The sequence below is a fragment of the Chinchilla lanigera genome, unplaced genomic scaffold (assembly GCF_000276665.1).
Source record: "Chinchilla lanigera isolate Chin_1 unplaced genomic scaffold, ChiLan1.0 scaffold00172, whole genome shotgun sequence".
NCBI lineage: Eukaryota > Metazoa > Chordata > Mammalia > Rodentia > Chinchillidae > Chinchilla > Chinchilla lanigera.
The window spans coordinates 214,505-228,223 of NW_004955573.1; the positions used below are offsets into that span (position 1 = coordinate 214,505).

General features: G+C 48.1%; 1 protein-coding gene across 2 annotated transcripts; it reads right to left on the reverse strand.

Moving 5' to 3' along the window:
- Positions 1-3,304: 3,304 nt before the first annotated feature.
- On the reverse strand, positions 3,305-4,411 carry Pop7 (POP7 homolog, ribonuclease P/MRP subunit). 2 transcript variants are annotated; one of them, XM_005413692.2, is made up of 2 exons: positions 4,156-4,411; positions 3,305-3,971 (listed from the first exon to the last, which is right to left on the reverse strand). In XM_005413692.2, exon 2 carries the CDS (start codon positions 3,956-3,958, stop codon positions 3,536-3,538), a length of 423 nt encoding a protein of 140 aa, XP_005413749.2. In that variant the 5' UTR covers positions 3,959-3,971; positions 4,156-4,411; the 3' UTR covers positions 3,305-3,535. The 2 variants fall into 2 exon arrangements, with proteins under 2 accessions (XP_005413749.2, XP_005413750.2); XM_005413693.2 differs by having other exon boundaries at positions 3,305-3,968; positions 4,156-4,410.
- Positions 4,412-13,719: the final 9,308 nt, after the last annotated feature.

Genomic DNA, 13,719 nt, shown 5'->3' on the forward strand with positions numbered 1-13,719 from the left:
TCACCACACCTGGCAAGACCAGCAGTTTATACCCTTCCTGGCAGACCTGGTGCCTAACACTGATCCTTCCAAATGGCAGATGCTCAGTAAGTGCTATGGATAATGAGCATCTGGATTTGAATCTGGCCCCTAGGGACTTGTTTTGGAGGTACAAGGTCACTCCCCCTTAACCCCTTCTTGGTGGGCTCTGCCTGTTGAGGAGGGCAGAAGATGCCCTGTGGTTGGGCACACCTGTCTCCATCCTCTCCCCTGTGGCTAAGCTTAGTTGGAAGTCAACCGAAGAGCCCTAGCAGGACGGGAACAGAGGCTGGGGCCTGTGTCCCTGCTGAGGACCCTAGGGGGAGATGAGGTTCCCCGCAGGGACCCTGTCAGGCATAGGAGCCTCACTCGCTCGCACGGCTGCCTGCTACCACCTCTCGGTGACTGCGACCCTCCTCCCGAGGTGGGGACATTAAGGTTGTCGGTGCAAATGGCAAGGAGGGAAGCCTACTGGCGAGCAGCAAGGAAATACGGAGCAGAAACAACAAACACACAGGCTGGAGTGGGAGCTGTCAAAACAAACCAAGCGCAAAGGGCTGCCGGTCACCGCGGCGGGGCCCAGGCTGTGAGCACGGAGGCGGAACACATACGTGCCTCGAGACACACAGGCCGGCCAGCTTCCTGCCTCCCTACCCCGCTACTGAGGGATTGCAGTTAAGGCGTATGGAGGAGGTGGCCGGAGGGAAATGTTAGCAACCTTGTCTCCCTTACCTCCCTAGTACCTCCTGTTTTCTAGCCACCTTGTGTCCTTCCAGTCCCTGAACACACCCTGAGGTATTTGTGAATCTCTCCTTAACCTGTCTGCCAGATTGCCTTTTTCCCTGTTGTCTGCCCAGCAAACTCCTATTCATCCTTCAATACCCAGATCAAAGGTGAAGACTTTTGGAAGGCCAGCAGCAAGGTAAGCCTTTACATGTCCCCATTTCCGTACCACAGCTGTTATTTCTTCCACAGCTTTTTTTTTTTTTTTCATACCGGGAATCAAACTCATGATCTTGTGCTTGCCAAGCAGCCAGTATGCCACTGAGCTATATCTCCGGCCCTTCTTCCATATCTTATTCAGAAAAATTTGTTAACCTTTCCAATTAGATGTTGAGCTCCTTACACAAAGGAGTAATCCCTCCCTACCAAAGGAAGGGATTTTGGTAAATTAGGAGCTCTTAGTTTCAGATTTAAATCAAATTACCTTTATAACTAGAGTAAAATATCATTGCTAACACTTAAGATCAGAGGCTTTCAAGCTCTTTTCTGCTATTGTTGCTGTTTCATTTTATCTTTGGTTTTTTGAGACATGGTCTTTTTTTTGTTTTTTTTTCCAGTACCGGCAATCGAACTCACGACCTTGCGCTTGCCAGGCAGGCGCTGTGCCCGAGCTAAATCCCTAGCCCCGAGACATGGTCTTGCTGTGTAGTTCAAGCTGGCCTTCAACTGACTACTTAGTCCAGGCTATCTGCAAACTCATGCAGTCCTCTTGTCTCAGCTTCCCAAGTGCACTGCCATGCCCACCTTTTTTGTTGTTGTTTGTTTGAGAGACAGTCTTGCTATGTAGTTCAGGCTGGCCTTGAATCTCCTGCTTCCTCTTGCCTCAGCCTCCCAAGTGCTGTGATTATAGGTGTACACCACCACACCCAGCAAGGGTTTCAGACTCTTGTGACCTCAAACAACAGTAAAAGTCACAATTCACATCCTAACTGGTATACACGTGCACAGTTGTCCCCTGGTAGTCAAGGATCAGTTCCACGATGACCGTGAGAACACCAATCCAAGGATGCTGACTACCATTAAATAAAATGTATTTGCATAGAACCCACCCAAACTCCCACACTCCCCTGTACAGTAAACCATCTGTGAATTACTAACACAATGTAAATAGCTAATATACCATACTGTTCAGGGAATAACGATAAGGAAATACGTCTGTGTTCAATAAAGAATTGTTCTTAGGATTTTCAACTACATCTGAAGATGTGTGGCTTGGGGACATAGGGCACTGACTTTATACACCTATCTGCCTAAAAAAGCTTCCATAAAACATTACCATTCAAATGACAATTACTGCCAGGCCTGGTGGCGCACGCCTGTAATCCCAGCACTCGGGAGGCTGAGGCAGGAGGATCGTTGCGAGTTCGAGACCAGCCTGGGCTACAAACTGAGCTCAAGGCCAGCCTGAACTGCATAGCGAGACCCTGTCTCAAAAAGACAAAAAGATAAATGACAATTACTTTTACTTATTTTTTAAAAATAAAACAGTGACACAATATACTGATCTGATGACCCACAAACGAGTCACTATCTCCTTTTGACAAAGAATACTTGAAAGGACTCTGGTTTGATGTGAAAAATGTGGGTATCCTATAAATATCTAAACAGCAAAGTATGGACTAGCTGTCCCCCATAATTAATTATTCTGGGGGAGATGTCTTTATCCCACTGTTATAGCCCAAGAGGAGGGCAGCAAAGGTTCTGCTTGGCAGCTGCCTGGGAGCCATTTGGACTCTGCAGAACCAGGAATTAAAATCAAAAGTCATCTCCTCAGCATTTGGGAGGCTGAGGCAGGAGGATCTCTGCAAGCTCAAGGACAGCCTGGGCTGCATAGAGTTCAAGGCCAGCCCGAACTACATAGCAAAACCCTGTCTCACAAAGACAAACAAAAAACCCTCATTTCCTCCCATGGAACCAGACATTAAGGTGACCCCAGAGTCTCAGTTCACATCTTCTTTGAACCTTCACTTTTCCAGTGCCTCGGAACTATCACCAGAGAGAAGCCTAATGAGTCCTGTGCATACAATCATCCCAGCTGCATCCCAGCAAGGCAATGGACACTACCCGCCCAGTCCTCCTGAGACCATGACAAATTTTTAGGTAAACATTGGAATTGGCCGGCTTCTCTGCTATATTAAACCGTTTCTTCTGCTGGGCATGGTAGTGCATGCCTGTAATCTCCATACCGTGGGAGGCCGAGGCAGAAGCATTTCAAGTTTCAGACCTGCATGGGTAACTCAGCGACTTAGTAAGACCCTGTATCTACAATAAAATAAAACGGCTTGGGGATGTACTTCAGCACCAAGGCCCTGGGTTCAACTCCTAGTTCTGGAAAAATCAAGCAAAAAACCCAGCTTGTTTTATTACACTAGCTGCAATATAATTCATGGATTCTGTGAAGGCTAGAAACAGGAACTTCCCAGGACGTAATACTTCCAAAGGTTTCCTACTCTCCCTGCTCAGATAACACAGAATTACACAGGAAAGAGGCAGCACCAGCGAGTGGCAGGGCACTAACACAACTAAATACTTTTTATTGTCCAGGACACGGAAAATCCACTGCTTGGGCCCAGTAAGAGAAATTACCTTCCCACCCTCAATTCTGTCCTTCGGGCTGAGGAAATGGGCTTCTTACATGGCTCTCACAGGAGGTCCGTGACAGTACTTAGCACAAGAGTCAAGACAGCCACGCTGGGACCTAGCTGGGTGTGCTGGTGGGGGGGCTTCATTTCAATTACTTGGGTGTGACCCTGAAGACCCGGATGTGGATGGCGGAGTTGTTTCGCGTTCGGGTTAGTGGCTCCCGTGTATCCGTCTCTGGTTCCAACTCATCCACAAGCTCCACAGTGGAGGTATTGGCAGCCACCTGCAAAGACCCGAAGCTGCCCGCCTGCAGCTGCAGGGCGATGTTGATGGCACGGTTGATGGCCAGGCCCAACCCGTGAATGTAGATCTCAGTGCATGCGTTCTGACCCCGCGCCCCTCCGTCCAGCAGCTTCTGGCAGCGGGCCAGCTGGGCCTTAAAGTCAGTCTTCATGTTGACGTAAATGTCATTGGGCCTCCGGGGCAGGCGGTGGGGAAGGCGTTTCCGAAGGGTGTACTCCACCGGGTCCAGTTCAGCCTCGACGGCCCCGCGGGGCTCTCGGTTTTCAGCCATGGTGCGGGAGCTGCTACGAGATCGGAGAGATCACAAACAACTTAGCATCCTTTCCTACCCTACTTCTATAAAGGGGACACCCTGAGGGGGCGTGACCGATGCCTCTCCCCTTCCAGCTTCTCGGTTCTCATTCATTCGTCGTGTCGCCCCAACCTCCCGCCCCACCACCGCCCGCTTCCCCGCTCTTCAGCGCCTACCCTTTCCGCTCCACAGCGTCCTCCAAGCGTACGCGGCCCGTTCCTTGCCACACCCTCAAGAGCTCGCCGACCGGCCCAACTGGGGACCGCTGCCTGCTACTCGTAAGATCGCAGAGAAGGGAAGAGAGAAGACAAGCGGAGCTCAACCACAACGCCAGATGGAAGCGCCAGGAAGAGCTGCGGAGTGCGCACGCGCCCCCCGTTCCCCGCCCCGAATCGCCTTCCCGGCACCCGTTCTCCCCGCCCCTTTTCTGAGCACTCGCGCGACCTCTCGGGGAGTTTGGCACCGCGAGACTTCCCAAAGTGACGAGATCCATACGTGTACGCGGGGGCGGGGAGGCAAGGCGTCAGGGGGCGGAGCTACGAGGGGGTAGGGTGAGCTTCCTTGGCGGGTCGGAATTCGCCACGGCTGGGTTTGGATTCGCAGAGGCCTTGCTGGAAACTATTCTAGGGGTGCAGAGGATAGGGAATGGGGGTGTGGGCAGGGAATGGAGCGAGTTCAGGAGTCCGTGGTGTAGAAAGGACTTGAAAGCAAGCTGGGCTGCACGTCCTTCGAGTTCCCTGGTCAGCAGAGGCGTGGGTCGAGCGGACCTCTCGTCCGACGTCTCTGGCGTCCCTGGAGCTTGGCCGCAGTTCACGGGGATCTGTCTCCCCCTGCGCGGGGTCGCACGGCCCGCGTCCAGGTCGGTGGCCCATGATCCGGGAGCAGGAGCTTGCCGCCCCCTACTGGGCAGGCGGACTTCCTGGCTCCCCAGGGCTAGTGGGACCGGGTTTTCGGCCGACACTGAATGGCATCCCCACACTACTTTTCTTTTGAGATAGGGCCTGGCTAAATTGCCAAAGCCTTGCTCGAATTTGGAATCTTCCTGCCTCAGCCTCCAAGAGTGCTAGGACTGATTACAGGTGTGCGTCACCACACCCGGCATCCTGTCTAGCTTCTAGCCAGTTCCTTTTGGAAAGAGTCAGAGCTTGTGTCTTTGGCTTCCCCGTCACTCATATGGGCATACGAATTCCTGCATTGCCGTTGAGTTATGAAAGCCAGTGTAACCCTGCAAACCGTAAGCCTGAACATGTGAGTTGGCATATTTCTGACCCCTAAACCATCCTCCAGCTTCCTAGGACGCAGCCTCACTGCGGGGGGGGGCGGGGAGGCTGAGGCAGGAGGATCGTTGTGAGTTCGAGACCGGCCTGGGCTACAAAGTAAGCTCAAGCCTAAACTGCATAGCGAGACCTTGTCTCAAAAAGACCAAAAAAAAAAAAAAAAAAAAGGATTTTGCTCGCAGTACCAAATAAATCCTGGAGTTTTCTTCATCTGCTCCAAATTCTTTTTGTTAGCCGTAAGTTGTTTTGTTTTTGTTTGTTTGGTTTTTTTTTTTTTTGTTTTTTTTTTTTTGTCTTTTTGAAACAGGGTCTCGCTATGCAGTTCAGGCTGGCCTTGAGCTTACTTTGTAGCCCAGGCTGGTCTCGAGCTCATGACGATCCTCCTGCTTCAGCCTGCCGAGTGCTGGGATTACAGGCGTGTGCCATCATGCCCGGCCTCGTTAGCCATAAATTGAAATGGAAAATTGAACACAGGAAAGAGATCAGTTCTCTCCAAATTGATTTATAGGTTTAATGTAATTCCGCTTTTTTTGTTTTTTCGGGTTTTTTTTTCGTTTTTCTTCCAGTACCAGGAATCGAACTCACCACCCTGTGCTTGCCAGGCAGGCACTTGGCCGCTGAGCTAAATCCCCAGCCCTACGTTTAATATAATTCCTATGAAAATCTTGGCAAGAACTTTTATGTACATAAGTGTATTCTAAAATTTAGATGGAAAGGGAGCCAGGTGTGGTGGTGCATGAATGTAATCCCAGCACTAGGGAGGCTGAGGCAGGAAGGTTGTCACGAGTTTCAGACCAGTCTAGCTACACAGTTCAAGGCCAGCCTGGACTACAGGCCAGACTGTGTCTCAGAACAAAAAACAAAACAAAGTAATGCAGTAATCAAGAAAGTGTTGTATTGGCTGAGTGATAGACCCAAAATTGAAAAGAACAGTATGGAAAGACCAGCAAATCCGCAATGAAAGTGAATTTGTGTGTGTGTGTGTGTGTCTTTTTTTTTTTTGTTTTGTTTTTCCGGTACGGGAATCTATCTCACAACCTTGCGCTTGCCAGGCAGGCCCTGTGCTGCTGAGCTAAATCCCCAGTCCCCTGTCTGTCTTTTTGTTTTGTCTTTTTGAAACAGGGTCTTGCAATGCAATTCAGGATGGCCTTGAACTCACTTTGTAGCCTAGGCTGATCTTCAACTCAAAAAGATCCTCCTGCCTCAGCCTCCCAGGTGCTGGGATTATATGTGTGTGCCACCATTCCCCGTACCAGGAACCGAACTCACGACCTTGAGCTTGCCAGGCAGGCGCTGTGCCGCTGAGCTAAATCCCCAGCCCCTGTTTTTTGACAAGGGTATAAAAGCAGTTCTGAGTGGGGAAAAGATGACCTTTTCAGCAAGTCGTGCTGAAATTGGACAGTAGGCAAAGAAATGAACTTAAGTAATGCAAAATGGGTGGTAAATCAAAATATAAAATCTGACTATAAAATGTTTAGGTGAGCCAGGTATCATGGTACATGCCTGCAATCTTGGTGCTTGGGAGGCTGAGGCACGGGGATCTCAGAAAGTTTGAGACCAACCTGGGCTATACAGTAAGTTTAAGGCCAACCTGGACTACATACCAAGACTTTGTCTCTTTTTTTGTTTTTGTGTACCAGGCTGTCTCTTTTTTTTTGTTTCTGTGTATCAGGAATTGAGCTCGCGACCTCACACTTGCCAGGCAGGCACTGTACTGCTGAGCTAAATCCCCAGTCTGACTGTTATGGTTTGTGTCTGGGTGTCCTGTAAAACCTCATGTGGTGATGGGGCAGGCTTTTAGAGTTTGATTGATTTTGGGTGTGACCGCTACACCCGCCCTGGGGTGGATAGTTTGCATATGTAAGGGAGAGGAAGAGGCTGCTTGCAGCCATTCCTCCCTTTAGTGCTTGTTGCTTTGGCTGTGTTCTGCTGCGGTGAGCTGTAGCCCTCTGCCATGTGCCACTCTGCCTTGTAACCTGCCAAGTATGGACTGAAACCTCCACAAACTGTAAACAAAATAAACCTTTCCTTCCGTAATTTTGGGCATCAAGTATTTTGTCCCAGCAACAAGAGAAGAGTAACCAAGACACTGACCTTGTCTCAAAAACAACAAAAAACCATAACAACAATAACAACAAAACCTACATACATAGTGGGGAGGGCTGGGGATATAGCTCAAGAGCCAAACATAGTAAGGAGGGCTGGGGATATAGCTCAGTGGCACAAGCGCCTGCCTGGCAAGTACAAGGTCCTGAGTTTGATTCTCAGGCCCGTCTCCCCCCCCCAAAAAAAAACGTAGCAAATGTAGCAGGGACTCTTATGAGGCAGGATCAGGCAGAGTTCTTAGATGTAGTTCCAAAGGCACAATCCATAAAAGAAAAAAAAAACTAAGTGGTACTTCATCAAAATTTCAATCCACAGCCAGGTGTGGTGGTGGTACATGTCTGTAATCCCAGCACTCCGGAGGCTGAGGCAAGAAGATCTCTATGAGTTCAAAGCCAGCCTACACTACATAATAAGACTATCTCAAAAAAAAAAAAAATCACATGAAAATTTCAACCCTTGATGAACGTAATCATTCTGTACTGTAAATCTGTACTAATATTTTTAAAAGTTTCAAATGTTTTGCTAAGGACAGAAGCTACAGAGTGGGAGAACATAACTCCAAATCATACAGCCAACAACAGACTTGTATCCAGAATATATAAAGAAGTCTCTAAACTCAAGAGCTAGAAAACAGGCTGGGCATGGTGGCACATGCCTGTAATCCCAACACTTGGAGTGGGGGCTGAGGCAGGATCACTGAGTTTGCAGCCAGCCTAGGCTACATAGTGAGTTCAAGGCCAGCCTGGAATACATAGTGAGACCTTGTTTCCAAAAAAAAAAAAAAAAAAAAAAAAAAAGAAGCCAGGCATGGTGGTGCACGCCTGTAATCCCAGCACTCAGGAGGCTGAGGCAGGAGGATCATTGTGAGTTCGAGACCAGCCTGGGCTACAAAGTGAGCTCAAGGCCAGCCTGAACTGCATAGCAACACCCTCTCTCAAAAAGACAAGATAAGAAAGAAAATGATTACAAAATAGGCAAAATATCTTGGGCATTTTAGTATAAAAGGGTATAAAGATGATGAATAATCACATCACAAAACATTCAACCAGGTATCATAGCATATACTATAATCCCAGCACTTGGAGGCTGAGGGACCTCCAAATTCAAGTGCATCCTGAGCAACTTAGTGATTTAGATCCTGTCTCAAAAGAAAAAAATAGGGGGTTGGGGATTTAGCTCAGTGGCACAGAGCCTGCCTGGCAAGCACAAGGTTGTGAATTCGATTCCCGGTACTGGAAAAAAAAAAACAAAAAAAAGGACTGGGGATGTAGCTTGGTGAGAAGGTCCTGGGTTCAATCCCCAATAATGCAAAAATGAAGTCAATGTCCTTATCGTTAACCACTAGGGAAATGCACATTGAAACCATGCTGTGATACTACCACCCACTTATTAGAATGGCTAAAACACAAATCCTGATAATACTAAGTGTGGATGAGTACGGATCTTTGATAGACTGCTATGGAAATGTAAAATGGTCAAGTCTACAAAATAGTTTGGCAGTGTCTTCTAAAAATACCACATCCATCTGGCCCAGCAAAAGCACTCTCAGGTACTCAAAAACCCATACACCAACATCCATAGCAGTTTTACTCATACTAGCTTCAATTTGGGAACAACCTAGATATCTTTTAATTGGTGAGTGGTAAAATAAACTAAGGTACATCTATACTATGGAATACTATAGAGCAATCAAAGTTGGATCAACCTGTTGGGCTGTTAAAATATGGGTTATATAGTAGTGGAATAAGCAATTCACATTTTGCTGTGAAAGACAAGATGGTCAAATAGTGTGAACTAGCCAACCATGGTGGTACATACCTGTAATCCTAGCATACTGGGAGGCTGAGACGGGAGGGTGATAAGTTCTAGCGTTGACAATTTAGTGAAGTAGTGAGATTGTTTGATTTTTTTTTTTTTTTTTTTTTTTTGGTTTTTTTGAGACAGGGTCTCACTATGCAGTTCAGGCTGGCCTTGAGCTCACTTTGTAGCCCAGGCTGGTCTTGAACTTGCAACAATCCTCCTGCCTCAGCCTCCAGAGTATTGGGATTACAGGCATGCACCACCATGCCTGGCATGTTTTAAAATAAAAAACAACAAAAAAGAGCTGGGGATGTGGCTCAGTTTGAACTCTGAGTTCAAACCTGAGTACTGGGGAAAAAAAATACTGTGAACTGCACTAAGGTGGAGGGGTATGTACAGGATTTAGTTCCTGCAGGCAGAACAGCCAATATGATCTTGGGGCTCCAAGTTTCTCCAGGGGACGCACAGGCTGAAGCTAAGACAAGAATGTCTAGCAGTGGCACTGATATCTTGGTGTAAGAGGCAGGTGCTGAAGGACTGAACCCTGGGAGGTTGGAACCAACAAAGACCTGACAGTTCGTGAGCCAGGAGAAAAACCAAAGGAGTACAGTATCCTGAAAGGCAGGTGAAGAGAACATTTCTAGAGAAGGAAGTGACCAGCTGTGACTGCTGACAGGTCACCTAAGATTATGGGCCAGTGGACTTAGCAATGCAAAAGTCATGGATGACTTGACACCCAGATATATATGGGTTTTTCAGACAAAGTCTTTTCAGGCTGGCTTCTAGTTCACAGCAACCCTCCTGCCTCAGCCTCCTGAGTTCTGGGATTGCACTACCATAGCCACTTCTAAGCACTTAGGTATACAGTATTAGGTGAACAAAGCCTGCTTAACTCCTGGCAGAAAGTATTTACCAGTGCAAAAATTAATTTTAAGGTTTGCTATGTCTGATAACTAACAATAAGCACAAACTGTGACCAGTCACCTTGTGACTCAGGTTGTATATCTTTTCAAGATATTTAGGTTTTACAAACTTTGCTGTCCATATAGGTATAAAAGCTCACCAATTAGACTCAGGCGAAATCCAGCTCTGTCCTAAACTGGTTTGACAATAAGAGAGTCTTTATCTCTTTCCATTTAGTGGGAAGAAAACACCACAAAAGAATCTACCATTATTTTAAAAAGGCAGGCCAACACTTCGGGAGGCTGAGGCAGAAGAATTGCAAGGTTTAGCGCAGCCTGAGCAACTTATTGAGATTCTGTCTTAAAATGTACTTTAGCATGAAGGCCCCTGTGTTTAATCCTTCAGTACCACAAAAAATTATTTTATTTTATTATTTTTTTTTTGTCTTTTTGAGACAAGGTCTCGCTATGCAATTCAGGCTGGCCTTGAGTTCGCTTTGTAGCCCAGGCTGGTCTTGAACTCGCAATGATCCTCCTGCCTCAGCCTCCCGCGTGCTGAGGTTACAGGAGTGCACCACCATGCCCAGCCAAAAAATTATTTTAAAAAGGCAAAAGGTCTTGGTGTGTATAGCTCAGTGGCAGAGTGCTTGCCTAGCATGTCAAGCCCCTGAGTTCCACCCCCAGCACCTCAAAAGATAAAAGGAAAGGTAGAATTTGAGCTTGGCTGTTTGGGTTTGCTTGACGTATTTCTTTCATTTTGATTTACCATCTAAACTAAATCTCTGTTCCATCCAAAAGCTTGTGCATTTTTAAAACACAGACCAAAATATTTCACATCACAGTGCTTGAATAAACAAAAATATAAGAGACACAAGTGATTTGTTGGTAATTCTAAAATTTTATATGGGAGACTCACAGGTTTTGTTCTGTTTTGTTTTGCTGTTGTTGGAGACAGGATCTCACTGTGTAGTTCAGGCTGATCTTGAATTCACTACATGTAGCTCAGGCCGGCCTCAAATTCCTGGTCATCTTCCTGCTTCAGCCTCCTTAGTGCTGTGATTAAAGCATGTGCTACCACGCCTGGGTAGACTCACAGTTTTGATTTCAGAATTTCCTTTCTCAAAGGGAGAGCTTGTATACTTCAGTGTCCTCAACACCACCTTTCCCATTTTACAGGTAGGGGACATTACTTATCACAATGTCAGTGTCACACACTGGTACCCTGGAGACCCAGGGCCACCCCTCTCCCATCTTCGACCCTAGAGCCAGAGCGCTGTCCTGGCTCCCGGCTGTCCTGCAGCTATAGGACCACAGAGCTAGCCGTTCTCACAAACTGACAGGCGCTGGGGCTGTAGCTCCAGGGCAGAGCTCTTAGCCAGCACACAGGAGGGCCTGGGTTTGATCCCAGGTGTCAGAAAACCAAACCAAAACTTTCCCAGTGGCAATTGAGACTCAACTCTGTTTCACCTTCACTTCACTCCAGCAGCCTGGACGGTCACGACTCCAAATCCACACCCACTTTCCCCAAAGCCACCCAGCTCCTTCCCTCCCTCCCCTCCAGCTCAACAGCAGCCATCACTTCCCGCCCTATCTCCCTGCATAGGGGTCACCCTGTTTTTCCTTGGGATCATTTTTCTACCCACATTTACAGTCTCACATTTGCTTAGGAACTGCTAAAGCTTTTTTTTTTTTAAAGATGGTTAAAAGAAAAGGGTCTCACTTATGTAGTTCAGGCTGGCCTTGAACTCCACATATAGCCCAGCTGCTTCAAACTCATGGTGATCCTCCTGCCTCAGCCTCCTGAGCACTGGGATCACAGGCTTGTGCCACTACGCCTGAGAACAAAAGCTTTTTGAGCTAGGGGAAAAAAAAAAAAAAACAGCTGCCATGGGTTTACAAACTTTATTCTAGGTGAATTTTGACAAGCAAATTCTACAACTTTGGGACTCAAGTTTGCATTCTTTTTTTTTTTTCTCCTTAAAGCAGTGCTGTAGCTCAAGCCCAGGCTTTCTCAATGTCTTAGCAAGCCCTGTAGGACTAAGCTACACCCCAGCCTACTGGTACACGGTTTTTTGTTTTTTGTTGTTGTTGTTTTTTCTTTTTTGTCTTTTTGAGGCAGGGTCTCACTATGTAGTTCAGGATGGCCTTGAGCTTGGAGCCCAGGCTGGTTTCGAACTTGCAATTATCTTCCTGTCTCAGCCTCCTAAGGGCTGGGATTACAGGCGTGCGCCACCACCTCTGACTCGAAACACTTTCGAACAGTGTGAACAGGCTTGAATATTGAATTTCTGGAACCCACAGTTCAGTTTCTGCAGCTCCTCACTGCAGAACCAGGAGCCCCCATCAGCTGATACTTCTGCTGGTCTTGCCCTGTGCCAAGGACTGTGTTAAGTGCCTTAACATCCAGTTAACTTGGCCAGGGCCACAGTCGGTAGCAGATGAGGCCTGTTTCCCCTTCCCTCTCCTCCCCTTTCTTTTCTTTCTTGTACTGTGGATTGAATCCAGGGCCTTCACTTTTTTTTTCATTTTTAAGACTTGACGGAGTTTGGATAAGTTACCTAGGCTGGCCTTGAACTCTTGATCCTCCTGCCTCAGCCTCCCATAGTCCTGGGACCCTTTCTCTTTCTTAACCACTGCTGTCTTCGCGCCTGTGAGTAAGCAAACGTGACAACACTGAAGCAGAAACCCTGGCTGCGGGAAAGGCAAGAAGTGTGAAAAACAGACATTGCCAATGCCCGCCCTTCCTGGGAACAGGAACGCTGCCGCTCCAGGCAGCGCCCAAGGCTTCTAGATCTGAGGCACAGAATCCCAGGACTCCGCTCAGGCGGTCAGCAGCAGTGGTAGGAAGCAGGGACTCAAGAGGGTGCATTCTGGAGCCTTCCGAAGAGAATGGTAAACGCACACACAAAACTTTTGCAGCCTGAGGAGTTCAAGGTGCTTAAGAGAAATCATTCTTGAAAAACTCTGAAACAAAAAGGTTCTCCGTCTGGGTCGCACATTTGCATAGTGGTTTCCCCTTTTCAAAGCCTTTCACATTCACTTCTTTTCATTCTTACAGGACTCAGTGAAGGGAGTGGGAGACCGGACAGGGAGTGGGGCACCGAGCAGTTAAAACCTCTATTTATGACCTGGGGGTGGTGACTCGTGCCTGTAATCCCTGCACTCTAGGAAGCAGACTGGAGGACTGCAAGTTGGAGCCCAGCTCGAGCAGTTGGCAATTTAGCGGGACCCTATCTCAAAATCAAAAGTAAACAAGACTGGATGTAGCTCCGTGCAAAGGCCCTAGCTTCAATCCCCGCTATTACCGTGTGTAAAATTTTTAAAAAGTTACATAGGAGAAACTGAGGCTCCTAAGCACGAGCTCCCTCGCCCGAAGCCAGACAAAGTCCAGGTCTCCCCAGTCGGGCTGCCTGGGGCCCTTTGCAATCGATAGCCCTTGGCTCCTCTCAATCCCCTGCAGCGAGCGAGGAAGACAGAGTTGTGGATTTTGTTTTGCCTCCTGCAACCCAGGCAGGCTTCCGGGAGGACGCCGCTGGCTGCAGCCTGGGTCCCGGGGGACACGCGGGCAGGGCAGGGCGCCCCCCAGGACCCCATCGCCGCCCCGCCGCGGACCCCGCGTCACGTGACGGCCGGGCTCCCGAGTCACGTGCCGGGG

Coding starts and splice junctions, on each gene's coding strand:
- Pop7 (XM_005413692.2), bottom strand. CDS start 3,958: ATGGCTGAAAACCGAGAGCCCCGCGGGGCCGTCGAGGCTGAACTGGAC.